At 42.2% G+C, this 22,515-nt stretch overlaps 2 protein-coding genes across 5 annotated transcripts; both read right to left on the reverse strand.

Annotated features, from left to right (window-relative positions):
- Positions 1–805: 805 nt before the first annotated feature.
- On the reverse strand, positions 806–12,252 carry LOC148896474 (uncharacterized). 4 transcript variants are annotated; one of them, XM_088998520.1, is made up of 4 exons: positions 11,858–12,252; positions 7,009–8,529; positions 1,877–2,015; positions 806–1,764 (listed from the first exon to the last, which is right to left on the reverse strand). In XM_088998520.1, exons 1-4 carry the CDS (start codon positions 12,018–12,020, stop codon positions 1,674–1,676), a joined length of 1,914 nt encoding a protein of 637 aa, XP_088854646.1. In that variant the 5' UTR covers positions 12,021–12,252; the 3' UTR covers positions 806–1,673. The 4 variants fall into 4 exon arrangements, with proteins under 4 accessions (XP_088854646.1, XP_088854645.1, XP_088854644.1 ...); XM_088998519.1 differs by having other exon boundaries at positions 806–2,015; XM_088998518.1 differs by lacking the exons at positions 806–1,764; positions 1,877–2,015 and adding an exon at positions 11,476–11,556 and having other exon boundaries at positions 3,347–8,529; positions 11,858–11,989.
- Positions 12,253–15,939: 3,687 nt separating this feature from the next.
- On the reverse strand, positions 15,940–21,116 carry LOC148896475 (uncharacterized). The gene is given in 3 exon segments (XM_088998521.1): positions 15,940–20,021; positions 20,708–20,794; positions 20,797–21,116. Coding segments are annotated over 3 exon segments (3,672 nt in total). The 5' UTR covers positions 21,059–21,116; the 3' UTR covers positions 15,940–16,698.
- Between the last annotated feature and the right edge of the window lie 1,399 nt (positions 21,117–22,515).

The raw sequence follows: 22,515 nt of genomic DNA on the forward strand, positions 1-22,515 counted from the left end.
AGAGAGTGAGAGTATATTGGGAGAAGGATGATGAGCCTTGAACTGCCAGGCAGGAGACCGAGAGGAAGACCGAAGAGGAGGTTTATGGATGTGGTCAAAGAGGACATGAAGGAGCTGGTGTGAGAGAAGAGGATGCATAAAACCAGGATAGATGGAGGACATTGATTCGCTGTGGCGACCCCTGAAGGGAAAAGCCGAAAGGAAAAGAAGAAGGACATTACACTACGTTGCTGGGTTTTTCTTGAACAGATTTTTAATTTCACTTTCTAAGTCAACATTGAAGTACAGGTATAGCACATCTGTTTATTCGAAGAAGATTGTGGCTTGAAAAAAATCACCCGGAACCTCGTGAGAGCCCTCCCAAGTGATTGCCTGTGTTTTCTCAAGATAGGTCTGGCTTCCATTCGTTTTTTTTAAATATGACCTTAATCACCAAATACTTTTGAATGTAATCAGGAATGTTTTGTGGGATGACAAACCGAGATTGCATTTGACGAGACGAGATCGCATTTGAGTGTGGATAAGTGGTACAGGAAATGTATGGTTATCCACTTTTGTTAGCTAAAAGCAGGTCAATTTTTCCTCAACAAGTTGATTAGAAATGAGAATAATGTACTGCATAGTTAAATAAGTTCTTTTGATTAAAAAAAATACTGTATTAAAGATAACCAGCACGAACAATTTCTGTCTGCATGAACTTCCATAAAATGACAAATTAAAGTTCAAACTTCACATGTATGGCTATACAATGTCTGTATTTCTAACGACCGGCTGTTATGGTGAATAACGACAAGGAACATCAAACTTTGAAAATACAGACATTTATTAAAAATATGACCAACCATTCACTCATTTAATCTGTTAATTTTTCTCTCTCTCTCTCAATCCATAGAAAGGCAGCTAAAATCTCTGTCACAAGAAGCAGTTTTACATAAAGATTCACCCCTCGGTGTCCGGAAATGGCACATCCCCAACAGCATGCTGAATATAATGCAAATGAAGCCGAGTGATGTCCTCAAAGCCCATACCGCATTCAAAACATTCAAATTCCCAAAACTTGGGATGCTCTCCTTGTTGGTTTTCTTCTGGTCGCTCACCCTTGCCAAGCTCCTGTGTCGTTTGTGCTTTTTCTGTTTTTCTAATTTCTAATTTTGGCGGCTGGTGTACAAGTTCCCCATGTACCGGCACGTCGGACTGAGCAAACTGTTGATTCTTTAAAGGCTCCCCGGATTTCTCCAAATTTCCAGATTTTTGCAAACTTCCTTCTGTTTCTACAGAGAATTCGTCTTGATGATTTTCAAGAAGGTTTCCGCCTTCATCACCGGACCTGACTACGTCCATTTTCGGACTAGTTGCAAAAACGTCGGTCCGCGATGAAGCGTGGTTGCTGCTGAGGTGGTCGAGAAGCAGAGGTGATGTACAAAAGCGCTTGGAACAAACGAAGCACTTGTGCTTGCCCAGGTGGTGTATTTGCAGATGTCTACTCAAGTAATCTTCTTGTATGAAACCCTTGTTGCAACTAAGACACCAAAAAGGCCTCGTTTTATGGAAATCATCGTGAACCAACCACGAATTGAGGGTATCAAAGGTCTTGTTGCACTGATTGCATCTGTGCACCTCACGTGATATGTGCGTCAGAAGGTGACCACGGAGACGAGTTTCCCTGTAGAAAGTCATTCCACACATGGGGCAGTTGTACTTTTCGGCGCTTTTGTCTTTCGGGTCTTTAGCGAAAGAGGACCTCTTCTTGTGTCGCGCTTTGTGCTTTTGAAAAGACAATAGATAATAATATGATTTCCCACATGTCAGGCACCGATACGGTGACTTCGTGGGGCGTGAAGTTGGCGATAAACCTGTGCCATCGGGGCCATCTGACCTCGCTTGGTGAGCACTCTGAGATTTCGGAATCCAATCCACATCATTGTCCTGGTCATCAGTCCTGAACTCCCCTTGAGTATCCAAGTCATCCAAAGTGGTTTCAGACCCGCAATCCTGCGCAACTTTCCTCTGCTTGGCTAAAAATAGGGGGAAATTCATGGTTAAAGAAGGCATTTTATCGGCATTTCGTTAAGTATTTTCAGGAAAGGTCAGAAAATTTGTTGAGTATGTACATTGAGAGGCAGCAGATGTCTCTTCGTTCACAGATGTTAGATTTGTATTAGTCAGCAGATTTCAAATGACGACTACATGACATGGTAACACTGTAGGGCTTTGGGGAGGGGTAATGGGATGCACGATAAGAACATTTGCTATGTCCTGAAGCACCAATCCACAAAGCTAATTTGAATTATGGTCTTCTCATTTCTTTGGTCTGTGAATTAAATGCATTTTCTTTTAACCATATTGCTTTCCACCATAACGGCGATGACAATTGTCACTCATTGGTGAAGTCTAGCAAGATATATTTGCTTACTTTAAAATTCTATCATTGGCTAAATATTGTGCTATGCACACAGCAGGCAGCATTGCATCATAAAAGCTATCAAACAAATGAATGTTTGAAACAACAAGGCCAACTCTTGAGCTCTTATCACTTCAAAACCACAGGGGGAAGAAAATTGGCACCTGTTGAAATACAGCAAACAAAATGTTTCCATACTTTGAATAAAATGCGGGAGACTGAAGCCACTGACTTATTCAAAAAGACTTTGTCATTGACTTTACTCAGTAAATTGAAGAAAAAAAAAAAGGTTTTCTATACAGTGGTACCTCTACTCATGAAAATCTCTTCAAATGCAAATTTCAAGTTACGAAACGTCTCAACAGGAAAATATTGCCTCTTGTTACAAAAGAAATTTCAAGATACTCAAGGTAAAAAACAGGTATGGCCTGCTACTCATATCTCCACGTTTCCTGAACGCAACGTACCTGAAACTACTCTGTCATTGCCTATTACTAAGCATACTTCTGGCATCCTATTCGCAAAGAGGCACTTCGACCGAATGCGTCTTTGTGAATACACAGATAGATATGAAGACCACTCCTCAAAGAGAATGTGGACTAAAGAGGGAAAGAAACAATGGGTATGCAGTTTAATGACCATCATGCTTATTCTCTTTTTTAAAATAAGCACAACTCTCATTTCCTGTGCAATAATCTAATAATAACATGTATTTGTGAAATATTTTGATGATGTTTTATGCCTTAGAAAAGAAAAGATTAATGTCTGAATTTTGATGGGGTTCGGAACAAATTAGGGCATATACATGGGAAACGCATCTCCTTACATTTTCTAGTTCAGAAATTTTGACCAGAAGAAATTAATTTCATCAGTAGAAGTACTGTTTTACATCACACAGATTGTGTAAACTGGTGTGAAGTCATTACACAAGCAACTAATTCAGACTATAATACATCCCTTTATTATAAGTTACAAAACAGCATGTAAACATGTAGGCAAAGGCATGTTAGTCAATTTCTGGGGTGGGAAAATAGCCGAATTCATACTTACAGCACAAATGTTTCCCCCAAAATATGTGATTTAAGGAACGAAGAACCATCCCAAATGAATATAAGTAGCACATTTAAATTGTAATCAATAAATAGCTTTGTCACAAGATGGTAATAAACAATGGAAGTGCGTAGTATTCAATTCATGCAGAACAATATGTACACACCATAATGTACATTAAACAGGCGCTGCCCAAAGTCAGCTGGGATAGGCTTCACAAGCTCGCGTCCCTCGTGAGGAAAATAAATTAGAAAAGTCATGGGTGCATATTAGCGCTCCATGTCAGGATTTTTTTGGGGGACGGGGAAAACAAGGTGGTCCATTGGGTTTGCCTGGCCATTGTTATTTGAGACAACATTTCAATATTTGTTATTTCAATATTGACAGCACTACTTTTTTTCGCTCTCCCAATTTTAAATGGAAAGCCATTAACTTGAATACATATTACAAAAGCATTGATTTACTGTACGTATCGAAGTATATACAGACGCTACCCGACTTACAAGCATTCGTATTACGAACTACGGTACATACCAACATTTTTTGCGGGGTATGTCGAAAATGTTCAGACAGAAATGCTGTAAGTCAGATTTTGTATTGCGCCCCTTTTTCCAGGGGACACCACTGTCCTTCACGCACACACACATTGGAGACAGCGCACGGCTATGCTAAGTATTGCCAACGGGTTCAGGGCCATCCGCCGAGCTCACTTGTGATCGGCTGTGTCGAGTATGTGGGCAGTGAAGGCTCTGAGGATGAGGCGATGCATAACAAAAAGTAATGGCTGCTCGCACATAATTCAGTCATTATGTGCCAGCAGCTTCAGTAATGGCTTACTGAAGACCCAAGGATATATGTCGTCGTACTACAGTAGGTGTGAATTATTTTTTTCGATTGTTAGAGCGTCTGTGATTTATACTTCCCCGTTCAGTGTTTGACTTCCATACATTCCATACAAAATATAGCACAGACAACTTGCGAACGAATTCACCTCACGAACGAGCGCTCGGAACATGCTTTCATGACACCCAAATATTGAGAATGTGCAAATTATTAAAAGGGTTGTGCGAGGCGGCGTTGTAAACAGTTTATACAACACTCAAGTAGTGTGAAGGAAAGCTTGGGAAGGGGAGAACTGACATATAATTAAATAACCGGATCCAAAATAAAATGCTTCATACGTAAACAAATATTTTAATAGATATTTTGTGCATGCTTTGTATAATGCTGGTGCAAATCAGTTTCTTGACTAAAAGTAGCTCCACATTCAAGGCAAGTAAGGACATCTGGATCTCCTGACAACACAGCAGCAGGGCCTTCACTTTGCCAATTGGAATCGCCGATAGCAGCGTGGCCATATTGAGGAAGGACCGGTAAGTCATCCACGGTCGCAGAAGCGTGAGGGCAATCACACGCAGCACTTTTACAAAGCAAACAGTTCTGCTTTTGGAATTTGGATGACGGAAGAGAGTTCCCTGTGACTCTGACATATTTAGTGTTCAAAGCAGCGCTGAGACGTAAGCGAACTTCGTTAGGTAGCCGAAATCGGACCTGATCATGCCAGGCGAGGTGTTGCTGCAGTTGACTCTCAGTTAAAAAGCCATTGCAGCACAGGGCGCAGCAAAAAGGTCGACTTTTTGCCTTAGTCTTGTGAGTTTCTAACTGCCCCTCGGTTTGGAAAGCTTTGCCGCACTTCCCGCACTTGAAGAGACATTTGACGATTGGTTCGGAGAGGCGGTTGAGAAGCGGTGACACCTCAACTAAGGGATCAGGAGCTTGGACCACCGGCTTAGACTCTGGGCATAATTTAGGGTTAGGATGTGTAGCAGTGGCTTCACACTCAAGGTGTGGCACACTCCAAGGAGAAGAATCAATTTTGCTTATTTCTGTTGCGACATTTTCACACTTGATTTTGCAGCTTGCTGCTACACCTGGGATTTGAGCATCCAATTCACTGTCTTCTCTACTTTTTGAATGTACTTGCCAAGAGTGAGCGCGAAGACCCCTGGGTTTGGAAAAGCTTGCCAGGCAGAGGGGACACTGGAAATTTTGTGCCGTGGGTATTGTCGAGATAGATTCACAAACATTCATCACACTTAGCGAGGAGTCATCTGTCTGAGTATCTCTAGCTTGTAAAATGTTGCTATGCTCATTGGAAAAAGGGGCCTGCGGACATGTTTGGGGACCTTCCAAGGTCTCAATCTTGGGTTTCACGTTAGGTTGAAACGGCAGTGGGGACGTTTGGCAATCCTGCTGCAGGCAGCGGTTCGGAAAACGTTGTTTAAGAGAGGAAAGTTTATCATTTGTATGCCATCGTTTATGAGAACCAAGGGCAGAGTTAGACAAAAATCGCTTGCCACATTCTGAGCAGGGAAACTGATAATATTCCTCGTCCACCAAAAATGAGAGGGCCGCTTTTCCTCTTTTTTTGGAGAAACCCTTTGCATGAATTCTTTTATGCAAATTCAAAGCCCCGACAACTGAAAAGCTTTTTTCACACTTGTTACACCTGTATCTCAATTTGCTGGCATTTTCAAAGCCGAATACGCTACTTGGACTTTCCATGTCCCCCACCTCCTTCAAGTTATGCGGCAACTTCACCGAACTTTGTTCAGAGTTCACGGACGAATTATTATTGAGATTTTTGGTGTGAGACTCCTTTATGAGAGGCTCTTTTTTAATGCAGAGCTTTCTGTGTGTCTGCAACAAGGCCTTGTTGCTGAAATGTTTGAGGCAAGTGGCACACTGAAAATCCACTTGCCGAACGCAAGACCTCGGAGGCGATGGTGAATGTCCGCTCTCATTTCCATGATACTTCATATGAAACTGAAGCGCTTTAGCCCGGGAGAAAAGCTTCCCGCAGTCGGGGCAGCTATATGTATTCTTTTGCAGCTGTTCGACCTGATGCTGAAAAGATTTACTCGGCGGCGGGAGGAGCTCACTATGCACAACCTGATGTCTGAGAAGACTGGAAAAAAGACGGAACGTTCTGTTGCAGATTTCGCATTGATGATTCCCGTTTTCGTGTGTACGCATGTGCAGCGTCATAATCCCTTTGTGTCGGAACTTTCGACCGCACACAGGACACGCGACCTTTGCGGTCGAGCGAGGACGTCCACGGCGTAGCGGCTGCGTAACACCGGTTCGAAGCTTCACATCAACACAGTGGCTTGGAGTTTGCTTATGATGCGAGTACGCTCCTAAAGACCAAAAACCTTTCCCACACTGCTCGCAGTGGTAGATCTTGGGGCCGAGGAGAGTTTTTTTGGGATTGTACACTTTTGCGCGCCGCGATATACTTTCTGTGCTGTTTTTGGCGTGGTTGCGCTTGTGGTTCAACGAGCCTGACGTCTCACAATCTCTGCAAAGTAGTCGTTCATCATGTTCATCGGACAAACGCGAGATATTTGTACCGCACATGTTGCATGTCACAGTTTTGTGTTCAAATAGACCTGCCTGCTTTAAGTTGTGGTTAGTTTGGTGTTTATATTCTGGAGTAACGCCTGCTGCAAAGTTATAGGCTTCATTGTCACACACGTAAACGCCCACTGACTGACCTTGACTCTGACGTCTCCTCTTATGAATGTTGTGCCACATTAAGTGAGCCCGCAGTGACGCCTCGCTAGCAAAGCACCGGTAACATTCTGGGCAATCAAACTGTTCTTTGGTTTGGTTGTTCTCAGTTGCTGAAGGGCTCTGGTCCTTGGCAGTATCAAAGTCAACTTGAACAATTTTCAAGTCAAGCTCTGGTTTTGAAACCAGATCACCGACGGAATTATTGCCACAGCCCTCCTGGTCGGATCCGGAATCAAGGTTCGGGTTCAAGTCTTGTACGGAATCGTCCTCTGATTCACTTGCGCTTATCACCAGGACATTAAAGTCCCCGGGTTCATAACTCTCCACATCGTCTTCGGGCTCATCGTGATCTTCAGAGCTGACGTCAAAAACAACGTCCTCTGCCAAGATGTGAGGTCTCAACTGGCGAGTGACTTTCAGCTCTCCTTCCAGGGTCTCCCGATGATGGAGCAGAGATGAGGGTGCCTGGAGCGATTTCTCAGTTTCCGTAAAAGAACTTGTATGGTGAAGCTGATGAGACTGAAGCGCTGACATCCTGGAGAACTTGAGGCCACAGTCTTTACATTCAAATGCTTTCTTCTGCAACTGGTCCACCTGATGGAGAAATGACTTTGCCGGAGCCTCATCGCTGTGCACCATGCGCTGATGTCTGTAGTAAAATGTCTGAGTCATGAAAACTTTCCCGCAGGCCTCACATGGAAAACGGTTTGGAGAATCTTTTGAATGGTTTTCGTGCCATTTCTCGTGGTTGAACCAAGCAAGATGGCCATTGAATGCTTTCCTGCATGCTCGACAGTAAAAAACATTTTTGCGCATCTTTTCTGTCCGTTCTTTTGGAAAGCAATCAATATTGTGGCTGAATCGCTGGTGTGTCTTCAAACGCATCGAACTAGAAAAAGATTTACCACAAGCACATTTGAAAAGTTTCTCGAGAGTACCACAAGTCTCCTTTTTTCTGGGCTTAGCCACAGGCTCATCAGTATCTGTCCTGTGTCCTGAAGTCTTGTATTGACGTTTAAATAACTTTTCTTCATGGCAACGTCGATGAGCATCAAGGGCAGATGCACGAGAATAATTTCGTCCGCAAGTCTCACATTGAAATGACTTTTTCTGTAAATGCTCCAAGTCATTAAGAATAGATTTGGAAGCCTGTATATGGGTACGCTGATGATTGAGAAAGTGCCCTAACATGGAGTATCTTTTCCCACAATCAGAGCATTCAAAGAAGTTCTCCTTTGGGGACCCAGAAATCTGATGGGTGTCAGAGCTTTTAACGCGGTGGGTTTCCATGTGGGTACGGAATTCGCTCATATTGGCAAATGATGATGTGCATAATTGACAGGAGCTCGTACTTTCCTCGTCTTTTTCAGCCATATCTGAATCATCCATTGGCTCCAAATACATTGTGCACTTTCCATTGGGGTGCTGGATGCGATGATCCAAAAGGGTTGCCTCCTCATCAAAGGCTTCTCCGCAATCTTGGCAGCAGTACAGCCCAAATTCTAGAGAGAAGTTAGAGAAAAGAGGACTTGCCATTAGGAGTGTGCATATCTTCAATCAAAGGCTAAAATTTTATTTGTGCTATCTTCAATCAAAGGCTAAAATTTAATATGTGCCTCAATACATGGGCAAGATACGATTCCAAGACACTTCCATTTTAAAGTGGAACAATTCAAACCACTTTCAGTCAAGGAGATTCCCACTTATAAATATCTTTTAGAGGAATGGTTTATATAAATTGGTGGTGGGCATATTATAATATCTGAATTGCAATCAAATAATTTTAATGGCTGATCTTTTTTTTATTGCTTGAAACACGACACTTTTTGTGGTGAAGTTAAAATTACGACCAAAAAAATGACCTAAAACATCCATGCTCTCTCTTAAGAAACTATATTTGTAATTGACCTGCTCAGAGTGTTTTGAAAGGTGCTTAAAAATGGAATGTGTTTTTATTTATTTTTGTCTTGTACTTCAACATTAAAGAGTATGTGGGGAAATTTGTTCAGATTGCACAACTGTCCATGTTTTTTTTATGTTTATGACTTTATGTTGACTATGTGAAACGCTTTGTTACAGCTGTGGCTGTTGTGAAAGCGGCATATAAACTAGAACGTATTCTATTATAATGTATTATTATAGTTGTGTTAAGTTCATACTGTCTACTTCATATCTAATTTACAACAGATTCTTTGCTTACAGACAGTGGTTTTTTTAGGTGTTCAACAAAGGCGGAAATATGCGCCGAAACATGTAAGGTAATTGAACACCTACAAAAAAAGCCACTGTCTGTAAGAAAAGAATCTGTTGTAAACTGTATTATGTTCATTCACTGATCTATCTATCCACCCATTCGTCCATCCATCCTATTTAACCTATGACTGTCACGGATATAATCAAATGGGCAAGCGACTTGGCACACAAGAGAAAGAAAAGAAAACCAGAATAGCTATTAAGTTCATAGAATTGCCTTTTCTGTAGCCACAAGGGGACATCAACAAGTGTCTTCTTGTGCCTGTCCCAAGCCCGGATAAATAGAGAGGGCTGTGTCAGGAAGGCATCTGACGTAAAAGCTTGGCCAAAACAAACATGGGAATCAAACCTCTGAAGATGGAGGACACTGATTCGATGTGGCGACCCCTTGAAGGGAAAAGCCGTAAGGAAAAGAATAATTAGTTGTACATCAGCAACAACCCGGCCCACTACCCCCATTCCTATGCTGGACCAACCACGGCAGGACAAATGTCTAAATCTTGGCTGCCAAAAATGGTTCAAACTATTTTGTGCCAAAAGGCCTCATGACTGAATAAATCAGAAACAGGATGTAGTGACAAACCAGAAAAAAATATGAACAGTAGAAGCTTCACTGAATAAAGGAGTATAAAATGGGGTTAGTATCATGTCGCTAACTTTAACAGCGTCATACAAGCCGCAGGATAATCACAGAAGGGAACACAAGGGTGAAAATTTAAAGTGATGCCTGGTCCTCAGATTATGATGTACTTATATTGGTGCACAAAATCAAACATGCATCAGTTACATGCAAAATCAGTGTTCAAATAACAAAAAAAAAAAACAAAATAGCATGGCTTTCATTCAGTCTATTTACTGCATCGTTGCAGTAAATAAATGCCTAAGGAGCTAAATTCGTGAATGCTCATTTTTGCTATCAAATATGTTCCTTTTCATCATTTTTGTGTCAACCATGATAGAAAAACATTGCTCATAAAGATGTGTTTTTTCAGCCCTCTGTTCAATGATTTATTTCATTTCTTTACACTGCATACAGTAAAAGAAGAATGCACATTTCACCATGACGTCCCTGATCCACTAGTGAAAGAGACGCTTTTATCCTCTCCTTTTTCATGTAGAACTGCTTCATACAACAAAGAGGGTGCAGAAAGTGCTTACGATTGAATGACTGTCTGTGTCTTTTGTGTTGTGTCATCTTATTTGCTATTTTGTTTTTGTTTTGTTTCTCCACTGCGAGGCTGTAAAGGCCAATCCAATCCAATAAAATCATTTACCCACGATCCTTTATACATAAAACTTTTTAAGTTATTGACAATTCGATTAAATGTAAAAAAATACTCTACAATTAGTATGAATATGCAAAAACAAACTGAAGGTCAAAAGGCTGCATTTTAAAATTGGCTTGTTGTTTCCATAATAAAAAGATACTATTATTGGTCTTAATATAAATAAACTGCGGCTGTATTAACCATTACAGATTGTTCGTAAAGCTGCTGTGCAATCATTTTTGTGGGTTTTTGTACTTACAGAAGAGGTTATGTTTTAAATATATAATGGTTTGAAAGTCAAAGTGCAAATATATACTGTACATAGAATGACCGTCGAATGAGTAGAATAACTGCCAAAAGAGCTAATATGGCTAATATTTTTCACAGGTTAGTTACTGTTTGGCAAACAACAGATGACATTTGATGTCAAGTAAAACAATTGCTCCAAACAAAGAAATCTGAACAGTTGCCAACTAATCTATTAGTTGTTGAATAATTAAATAATTATGACACCTTTAGATTGAAATTGATTGAGAACACGTCATTAAATTAAAAGGTTTCTGTTTCGCAGGTTTTTTTTTTTCCATTTCTAGCTATAAATACAGTAAAGTCTCGTTATATCGATATTCAAGGGAGTCCGAAAAAATATCGATATAACCGGGACTATCGATATATCCGACCCTGTTTGCATGTAACTTTCCCCGTGCGTGCATAGAAATAGTATCGATATATCCGATATCGATATAACTAGACTTTACTGTATATTGATATTGTTCCAGGAATTTATAATGACGATGGGCGGGCACTAGGACCAGACATCTCACCCAGCAGGTGTACGGGAGGGGGCGGGTTTATATCACATATATTTCACTGCAGTTTCTGTTTTGGCTTTTTTTCTACTTGTTAGCAGTTGGAATAAAGACGTACTCCAATCGACCGTGTGTTCTCATTCCTCAACTGCTACAACGGGTATTTTTTTCGGCCAGTCGTCTTCGGGTAAAGCAGGGTCTGAAAATGTTTGGCATAAATAGTGAAGTAAAATTTTAATGTGTCACAGGAAAATGATTCTTGCATTACAAAAAACACCCTCTAAAGACACCCGATAATGCTCCTCGCAAGTGAACCAATTACTTTAAATGCATTTTACGTTCATACTTAGTGTGAACGAATTGGATAGTATACTATGCATTTCAATTATGTGGATTGCGATCACGGTACAAATAAGAGCATTTAGTTATTTTTTTTCAAATAGTGATATATTTCAAATACGACATAGACTTCTGGTTTATTTGATCGATGAGGTTCCTACCATGAGGTGAGGCTGGGCGATTGCTATCCGCGATGTCTTCAGACGGCGGCGTATTGCTTTTTGCCGAGCTGACATCTACGGCGGTGGATGGTGCGACATCTTTTGAGGTGGACTGTTCCTCCGTCCGGACGTCTTCCGACACAACAGATGGAACTTGGTCCATCTTTGGCTTTGTTACCGCAAGCTTGCTTTGATTGTGTTAGTTAGCAGATCGGCGGGATCATAAACCGCTGCGCATCGATAAAAGTGATGAATTAAGTAGGTATAAGATTACGCATGTTTTGCAAATTCATCGCAAATTATGAGATTTTTTTCGCCCAAGCACGGTCAAAAAGCGAACGGACAAACACGTACAGACTCGTGCAATGACCCGAGGGTTCATCTGTCTCCGGAAGTTAACTCTTCTTCGTCGGTGTTGGTGAGCGCAAGGAAACTCGGGATTGATTACCCTCCGCCTTCTAAGACAACATTTGTGTCAAAATTCTATTGTGTCCATCTATGATGCCATCACAAACTGTTGAAGATTTAAAAATTAAGGAATTACAATTTCGCTAAAATATAAATTAGAGAATTGCTACGATGGTGGTCTACACGAGCTCTTGAATGCTTCAACAAATTTCGTTTAAACCCCCCAATAAAAGCACCCCCACCACCACCAATTATCGATATCAAACAGCGAATATTTGTGTTTGTACATACTAAGTGAGTATAAAAGGTTTTTAATATCATTTCAATCATGGCTAATCCTGAAGACATTGTTGGACGCTGGGTGTATGCTCGGTAGTGTTTTTCTTTTTAAACGTATCATTGGACGGGACACACAACGAGCAGTTTACATTTGACAATTTAACATGTTTCTGTGTAAGCTCTCAGTCGTACAGGAGTGGTCCATCGATGAGAAGGTTTCTTCAGCCGTCATCTGTACAAAAGTGAAGGTTTCGGACGTTTCGCCTCCTATCCAAGAGGCTTCGTCAGCGAACTAAAGTCTGACTGGTCATATCGGCCCCATTTATATATCCCTAATGTCCAGACATGGTGGCGCCGGACACCGCTATGATAGGTCCCTACTCTCAGGTTGGGGGGGGCAGAGGACCCCTCCCTGTGGCCCCACTGATTGTTCCTACATTCCTGACTAACGACTGGCCTATTACCCCCACTCCCACCGGTATCACCTCATCAGCATAACGACCCTCATCAGCATTACGAAAGTTGCCTAACCTGTTTTGCCTAAGCAGGCTATTGTATGAACGATCCAAATTGAACCTCACCCCACCAGACCGGTTTAATGAAGGATTTTGTTGTTTTATAAGAATCGCTTCTTTTACCCCCCTTTCAAACCATCTATGTTCTTTCGCTAAGATTTTAACCTCATTGTCATCAAATGAGTGGTTGCTAGCTTTTAGGTGCAAATGTACTGCCGATTGAGGTCCACTTATATTATCCCTGCGATGTTGATAAAGTCTTTTTTTGAGAATTTATTTAGTCTCCCCAATGTACTGCTCTTTACAATTTTCATTCTTACAATGTATGGAATAAACTACATTACTTTGTTTTTCATTTGGTAGCCTATCTTTTGGATGCACTAATTTTTGCCTTAACGTGTTTATCGGTTTGAAATAAGTAGGAATTTTATGTTGCCAAAGGACTCTTTGTAATTTTTCAGAAACTCCTGCAATGTACGGTACTGCTACTCCTCTCCTTTTTGTATCTTGAGAATTATTGGTTTATTCCCTATTCTTTCTTTCTGACATTTGTTGAATGACCACTGAGGGTACCCACAGTTAGTGAGTGCTCTCCTGATATGTTTAGACTCCTTTTCTCTACCTTCATTGCTAGTTGGTATTAGTTTAGCCCTATGCTGGAGGGTTCTGATAACTCCTAGTTTATGTTGTAAAGGGTGGTTAGAGTCAAAAAGTAAGTATTGGTCAGTGTGCGTAGCCTTCCTAAAGACTTCTGTTTTTAGCGCTCTGTCCTCTTTTATAATTACTTTACAATCCAAGAAGGCTAGTTGGTTCTGAAAAAATAAATTACAAAGAGTCCTTTGGCAACATAAAATTCCTACTTATTTCAAACCGATAAACACGTTAAGGCAAAAATTAGTGCATCCAAAAGATAGGCTACCAAATGAAAAACAAAGTAATGTAGTTTATTCCATACATTGTAAGAATGAAAATTGTAAAGAGCAGTACATTGGGGAGACTCAACAAATTCTCAAAAAAAGACTTTATCAACATCGCAGGGATAATATAAGTGGACCTCAATCGGCAGTACATTTGCACCTAAAAGCTAGCAACCACTCATTTGATGACAATGAGGTTAAAATCTTAGCGAAAGAACATAGATGGTTTGAAAGGGGGGTAAAAGAAGCGATTCTTATAAAACAACAAAATCCTTCATTAAACCGGTCTGGTGGGGTGAGGTTCAATTTGGATCGTTCATACAATAGCCTGCTTAGGCAAAACAGGTTAGGCAACTTTCGTAATGCTGATGAGGGTCGTTATGCTGATGAGGTGATACCGGTGGGAGTGGGGGTAATAGACCAGTCGTTAGTCAGGAATGTAGGAACAATCAGTGGGCCACAGGGAGGGGTCCTCTGCACCCCCAACCTGAGAGTAGGGACCTATCATAGCGGTGTCCGGCGCCACCATGTCTGGACATTAGGGATAGATAAATGGGGCCGATAGACCAGTCAGACTTTAGTTCGCCGACGAAGCCTCTTGGATAGGAGGCGAAACGTCCGAAACCTTCACTTTTGTACAGATGACGGCTGAAGAAACCTTCTCATCAATTTAACATGTTATTTTGTTACATGACACACTACAGCAAGGATAAATATTTTACCTTGCTCAAATTATTGAATAGATCATATAGTTCGGCAGTTACATATTGACTGCTTGTGTTCGAAGTCTTAATTGCACCGATTAAACAAAAACATGTTTTGAAGTACCTTGATTTTATTATGAATTGAAATTTAAACATTTTCTAATGTCAACTTTGTTGGATGTGAGAACAAGTAGCATCATAAAATGATGGTGGAGATAAAAAGTGTTCAAATGCCCAGATATTGTTTCGGTCGTTTGAGAATTGGAAGACATTTTACATCCCGCCAATCAAATTATAAATAACGCACATACAAAACATGGAAACACGCAGTTTCTAAGTAGTTATGTATCATAAGGTCAAACGTGGAAAAAAACACCTATACTCAGGGAAAAGGACTCTTGAAAAAAAAATCAAATACCGAAGTAGTCTAGAGTACCTCTATACTTTTCTCCATTATCTCGCGTGTCCCCGATGATTGTTAGTCGTGGAAACGGTGCCCCACCACATGCAGAAGAAAGCAGTCATTCACACGATACGGTGGACTTGACATCGGTTTTCCAAGAAAATTTCATATTTTTAGAACAGAGACATGATTGAATGTCTCACTGTGCCTTATTAGACCCTTTTATGCATGACCACAATGACATTTTTTTTTACATTTTCTTTAGCCGTAGGCAAGTTTGTCCCCTGAAGTCGCCAGTAGCAGCCAGGAGAACAATAAAAACACCTATTATTGAATATGTAGCAGAAAATCGTAAATATGAAGATCTATTTTAAAAGTATTCAATAGCTAGAAAGCCAAAATGTCCTCCGATTCCGGAAATGACCCATGTTTATAGATAGAAAGGAAAAGAGAGAGAGTGATAGGTTATTAAAAAAATAAGAATGAGACTGCACATGCATTTAGGCTGTGTTCATCAACCGGTCACATTAAAATCAATTTTAAATAAGAGACAGCACATTTCCTTCCACTTTTTAAGTGTTTCTGATAATCTTATTTGGATATTGCCCAGGGGAATTCTGAATAGTTCCAAATACCAGTGAGTGTTGGCACAAAACCCTTTTGGGTTTCTGTCATGAAGCAAAAGTGAAAATGTCTGGAAAAGTCTACAAGACCATATTATCTCAATTGTCTCAGTTCTATCGGTTATACATCATATCAATGGAAGAAACAGTCTTGAAATTTTATTATATATATATATATATATATATATATATATATATATATATATATATATATATATACACACACACACACACACACACAGTAAAGTCTTGTTATATCGATATCGGTTATATCGATAGTACCGCTTATTACGATACTGTTTCTATGAACGCAAGGAGAAAATTACATGCGCGCAGGGTCGGATATATCGATAGTCCCGGTTATATCGATATTTTTCGGACTCCCGAGAATATCGATATAACGAGACTTTACTGTATATTATTTTTTGCATCACAAAAACCTGGCATTTAAACAGGAGTGTGTACTTTTCATTTCTACTGTGTTCCAGTTTATCTATAAATAGTTTTTCATCATAAATGGAGGACAGTTCTGTGTACTGAACGAGTAGTGAGTTGTTCCATCTGCTTTACTAAAAAACTAGGCCTACAAGCAGAGTACTCATAAAAAGCACACTGCGTACTGTACATGAAATATACCTCTGAAATGGTTCAAAACAGGAGCCAAAATGTACACATTAAAACTTTTTAAAATGCAAACGTCAATGGCGATAAATGAAATGGTCACTTGATCCACAGCCTTGAGAAGTTGTTCAACGCACATATTAAAAGCATTTTTAAGACTAAAACAACGACTGTTTTAAACCACAATAGTCTCAGCAGTCTTATTGAGAGTAAATTAGTACAATGGTAAAAGTGTGAAGACTAACACGTTTTTTAGGGGAGTCGGGGGAGCTTCGGATGCCCAACCAAGTCAGCTGGTCAAAATCCACAAGTGAGCGCCAGAGAAATGGGGCTCAAGAGATTTTTTTTCAAAAGCTGTTACAGTTCCAAAGTTAAGCTTTTCCTTGTGCATGTTGCGAGTAATGCAACTGAAGATCGAGCTCTCGGGGGAAAGAGCAGCCGCATATCATGCACCGGAAAAGTCGTTCTGGGGTAAAAGTCAAACGGGCTCCAAGTTTGTTAGCATTGGTCTGCGTGGCAAGCTGGGGTAGGGCTGAAGTTTGTGGCACAGGGGCTCTTTCAGTCAAGACAGCCTGGGGGGTGAAAAAAATATGTGGGAGCGACGGTCTTGACACCGTACCAACAGAAACGTTATGAAGAGAGTGAGTGCTGGGCAAAGAGAGACTTGGGAGGGTGCCAAGCGTCTGAGAAATAAAAGGCCCCGACTGGTTTAGGATGATCTGATTGGCCGTGACGATGGGTTGCTGCTGCAGGTTCTGTACGTTCCCGGGTTTGAGCTGCCCAGTGAGAAGCAGCGGAGTACCCACGGGATTATTTTGGAAGCCCCACAGTGTTGTGCCAACAGTTTGGGCCAAAGGATTGATGGAGATGGCAAGTTTCTGTGTTGAAGTCTGATTTGGTAAAGTGGCCTGAGCAGGCGTCACCCGATTCTGCTGGAGCTGGAATGTTTGCATTTTCGCAGGTTCCTGGGGGGGGGGCTTTTTGTTTGAAAGCCCCAGTGGTGCTTGAATGCCCCACATAGTGCCACCGAGCCCATGAGCAAAAGCAGTCGAGACTGGAATGGGGATGCTTTGGTTTATCTGCGCTGAGGACGGTGCACCTGCTTTACCCGAAGTCCTCTGCTTTTGGGACTTAATTTTGATCCGGGGCTGCTCGGGTTGCTGAACAGTCAACGTTATTGCTTGAGGATTCCAAACTTTGGCTTCCTCTTTCATCGGAAGCGTCAAAGTCTCCGTTTTTGGCACCAGGGCGCCTGACCATTTGGGAGACTGGACATCTTGGGTGACCTTGATGGCAGAAGTCACCAGAGGAGGTTGGATGCTCCACAACGCTGCACTCACCTTGGGAGAGTCCTGGTGCAAAGAAGCAAGGGGAACGGACGTGGTGGCCTTGGGCTGACCATGTTTCTTCGTTCCTACGTTTCCCACGGCTTGTTGAGAGGAGCACACCGCAGAGGGTGCCTTTTCTTGACTGTGCTGGCGTGTCTCTGCTGGTGGTTGCGGTTCAGAAAGCAATGCCTCGTTCTGCATCCTCACTTGCAACGCGTCTTGGGATACAAGCATGAAAGAATGAGGTGTGTCCGCTGAATTGGGAAAGAGTGGAGTCCCCCCTACCGATCGAGAGATACCCCTTGTCAGCCTCCCGCCTCTCCTTCCCCTGCCTCGAGTCCTCCCACCACGTGGGACGCAATTATGCGCACTAAAACTCTGCCGCTTGAGACTGTGGGTGTTGCGGTGCACCAAAAAGCTGCTCAACCAGGAGAATGATTTGCCACAGTCGCCGCAAACGTGAGGTTGCTCTCCCGTGTGCGTGTTGAGGTGGTCGCGCAGCAGATACGCCAAGCTGAAGCTCTTGTTGCACAAGTTACATTTATGAGGCTTCTTGCCGTGATGCGAAAGTATATGATGTTGAAGTTGCTTCTCGTCGCTGTAGCCTTTGCCGCAACTGGTGCAGCGGAAAGGGTTTTCCTGATGCAGCTTCTGGTGGCTTCTCATGTTCTGCAGGAAAGCAAAATCCTTGCCGCAGTCGGGGCATTTATGAGGCTTCTGACCCGAATGGATGACGATATGTTGCTGTAAGAAGCTGAGGTAGGGAAAGCCTTTGCCGCAGTCGGGACATTTATAAGGCTTCTGGCCCAAATGGATGAGGTTATGTTGTTGTAAGTAGCGGCTGAAGCGAAAGCCTTTGCCGCATATGCGGCACTCGTAAGGTTTGTCTTTGGAATGGATGCGCACGTGAAGCTCTAAGACTGAGCGATGGCGAAACATTTTGCTACACTGGGGGCACTTGTACGGCATTATCCACGTGTTGTCAATTCTGAGTTTTACCGGCGGTTTTTCAATGGGTTTGGGGCTCAATTCTTTTGGGGGCGAATTCCCACTTTTACATTTTGCCTGCAGCTTTTCATCAGGAATGGAGCTTGACTCTTTTTGGGGGGAAATTGACACTTTGTCCCAATCTTTCACGAGACTCTGATGGGTTTTGAAGATGTGTAATCGTAAACTTATTTCCTGGGGGTAAGTACATGGGCAGTGTGGACAGGTGTAGGTTTTATCCCAAAACTTTTTATTCTCTGGGGGCGGCTGTAATTTTTTCTCTTCTGACTCATACTCCACCTGGTGTAAACGCATGTGGGCTTTCAGGGTGGCTGGTGATCTGTATGCCCGAGAACAAAGGGGACAGTTTAAAGTGCGTTTTGGTTCCTCAGTCGGGCAAGCGTTCTCATTCGTTTGCACCACGGGCGCCGTTTCCGGTGCAGACAAGGGAGTCTGCCCGGTGGGCTGGGTACAGAGGGGAGCGGTGTTGCTTTGGTGCAGTCTATGTTGGCGACAGTGTGCCCTCATATTTTGAGCAAAGGCAAATTTCTTACCACAATCGGGACAGCGAAAGGGCTTTTCACCAGTGTGCAGATACTGATGCTGTTGGAGGAGACTGCTGTACTTGAAAGTCTTACCACATACAGTACACAAGTATGAGCGGAGTTGGTCTGTGTGCCTGCGCCGGTGGTCTTCCATGACGGAATTGTATCTGAAAGCCATGCCGCACTCGGGACATTCGTAGGGTTTAAAGATTGGATGACATCGTTGGTGGCCGCACAATTGCGTGTAGTCCCGAAAGGTTTGACCGCACTCCTGGCACGTCCAGCCCTCATGCGAGTGGAACAACATGTGATGTTTGATAGAGCCCTTTAAACTGAACTCTCTGCGGCAAAGCGAACAGTGATAAGGCTTGTCGTCAGGATTGTTGCAATGGTGGACCCTCAGCTTTTGCGCCGTAGGGAAAAAGTTGTCACATGTTGCACACTGAAAACAGTTTTTCCTGTCATAGGATGGCTCCTCTTCCCGCCCCTTATGCACACCTCTATGTTTAATGAGGCTGTGACGGTCCTTAAAAGAAAGGCCGCATTCTATACAGGTGAGGGGAGCCAAGTCATCCTTGTGTGCATGACTATGGCGGTGAAGGTACAACATCTCACGGCGAGGAAAAGATAGTCCGCACTCCTTACACACCATGGGATTCTTTCTTGATTTACATGTGGACCCAATGTGCTGCATTTTCTCACCCTTAGCGTGGTCTTCAACCTCATACTCAATCGAGCCCACATCTTCCACTGAATCCTCATCCTTTTCATGAATGTGCTCCACACCAGGAAGAGCAGATGTTTCTGGTAGCAATTTCTCAGCAGTTTCTGTAACTGAAATGAGATGTTGTTTTTTGAAAAATTTAACGGACTAAAACAGACATTATGCAATGTGTCAAAAACTAACTGGAGGCTCAGAGGGGATCGAGCCTTATCCGTTACTGATCCCACTCTCTCGAATGACTTGCCATTGAACATTCGGCAAGCCCTCTCACTGCCCATCTTTAAAACCGACCTCAAAACTCACTTATGCTCTTTTTTGACCCAGCATGATTCAGACTTGATCTTAGTTTTACTCCCTGGTGCTTTCTATCGTCTTTGTGACTGCTTTATTTCCTGTATATTATAGTTGGATATTAAGCGCATTGTTACAGCTGTTGTTAAAGCCCTATATAAACCAATACGCATTGTATTGTTATGTATTGTGAATAAATGAACATCTGATTTATTGGCCTAGTATGTAAAAACGCAAGGAATTTACTTTCCCAGTTACAAACAGTGCAAAGAAACACAAACAACGACATTTATATATTTTAATCTCTCTCTATAGATAGACGACGTTCATATAAAATCTAAAGTTAACACACGACGACTAGTTTAAGGGCTAAAAGAAAGACGATACACGACAAAATATCGGGCAAGCTTGATTGTATATTACAGTGTACAAGTGGTCATTGGGCGAACGCAGGCTAAAGGTACCAATACATGAGAGTCTAACACCACCGTTACCGTATACTTACTATTTTCTTCCGAGTGGGATTGATCCTCTTTACCGTTGTCTTCGTCTCCGCTGCAGACAAGGGACCACCCTTCATCTCCTGGTGACTGGCCATTTTTGGCTCTGGTGAATTACATGTTTGGCCGCCTCCAGCCCCCGACTCAAAAACCGTAGAATGGCTGGGCAAGGAAGCGCTCTTGTTACCACTGTGCTCACTACTTTGACGCTCCCGGGGGTGATCTAGTGTATTTTCTTCCGTTTTCTCGGAGGTGCCTTCCAGTTCTGCCGAGTTAGTCTTGCTCCCTGATGTTTGCACTTCCTCTACCGTGCAGTTGTGCCGTTCCGGAGACTCCGATTGAGATATGGCGGCCATGTCCTTCCCCCATGCACCTCTGGTATGGACTTGAGCAGCAGGCTCACCGAATTTGGCGAATGTACGCGGAAATGACGTTGTGCCGTGTGATGTTTCAAATTAAAACATAAATTCGAAATTGTAATATCCTTTTCCTTTCGGCTTTTCCCTCCAAGGGGTTGCCACAGCAAATCAGTGTCCTCCATCTTTAGAGGTTTGATCCGCATGTTTGTTTTGGCCAAGCTTTTAAGTCGGATGCCCTTCCTGACACAACCCTCTGTATTTATCCGGGCTTGGTACCGGCACAAGAAGACTTATGTCCCTTTGTGGCTACAGAACAATATTGAATAACCATCCATTGAATTTATTTATAGGTTGTCTTTATTCAGTTTACGCTTTGCGGGTCGATCTCAGCTGACTATGGTCCGTTTAATTCAATTAACTTTTCAAAACCTCTCTTAAATAGTCGTGAGTTTACTGCAGCTCACCTGGCTATTATATTCACTGTACGTATTTGGATTTTTTGTGTGTGTTAAGTTTAGGGGGAATGTGAATCTAAATGCATTTTCGCGACACATCAAATACAATTCTAATACAGTATATGAAGCTGTCGTCCCAGCATATACAGTACAGTTGTCATGATCTGGTTGACGACCAACGGGGGGCGCTGTCGCCCCCGCCTACACCTCACAGGTGCTGGTCGTCCCGATCAGATTGGCGACCAGCGGGTAGCGACGTCAGCCCTGCCGGCAGCCTCGCAGGTGCTGGTCGTTATAATCATTGACATTTAAAAGAACACCCGGCACGACCATCCGGTGCCGATTCATTGTTTGTTTGCTGCTTGGTTGCAGCATGCATCGTGTACGTGTTTGTTTAACCTTGGCGGGCTTTTACTTTTGGTCTTCTTTTGCTACTTTGTATTTTTTTCCATTCAGATCATTTTGATGTTTTACATTTTGTTCCTGCTGACTTTATTTTAATACAATTTGTCAAACAACCTCCTGCTCCCTCCTGCCTGCTTTTTGGGATCCGAACCCGCCATCACCACCTCGCAAACCGTGATAACAGTATAGCAACATTTTTCTTCACTTGATGTGCAGCATTTTTCCTAGCTGCCAAACACCAACATTTAAACAAGCTAAACTGATCAAATGTTATCACCTATACTTCTAAAAATGATTCCTCGCGATTAGGTGGATTAATGATGTTACCAATAAATTAAAATGGAGTCCGGATGACATAAAGTTTATATAGGACATCCCAGGAGCCAAAATGTTGGGAACCCATCTCCATGGTCATTTGGTCATCAATTTATCTATTATGAGTGTTCCAGAAAGCCAGAGACGATCTATAAAGAACTACCTGCGGAAGCAAAATCAGGAAATTTAAAGTCCAGAGCCACAGTAGATTCCAAACCCAACTAAAATGTTAGCCACTACCGCCCATATTTTCCCACATAAAATAATCTACATCAAGAG

Source organism: Hippocampus bargibanti, linkage group LG06 (assembly GCF_051943395.1).
Source record: "Hippocampus bargibanti isolate YZ-2025 linkage group LG06, ASM5194339v1, whole genome shotgun sequence".
Taxonomy (NCBI): Eukaryota; Metazoa; Chordata; class Actinopteri; order Syngnathiformes; family Syngnathidae; genus Hippocampus; species Hippocampus bargibanti.

Bases quoted from the DNA above. Each gene is read 5' to 3' on its own strand.
- LOC148896474 (XM_088998516.1), bottom strand. From the start codon at position 12,020: ATGGACCAAGTTCCATCTGTTGTGTCGGAAGACGTCCGGACGGAGGAA. The intron at 8,530-11,857 runs GTAGGAACCTCA...ACTTCTCTCTAG, and splicing joins TCGCCCAGCCTCACCTCATG to AATTTGGGCTGTACTGCTGC.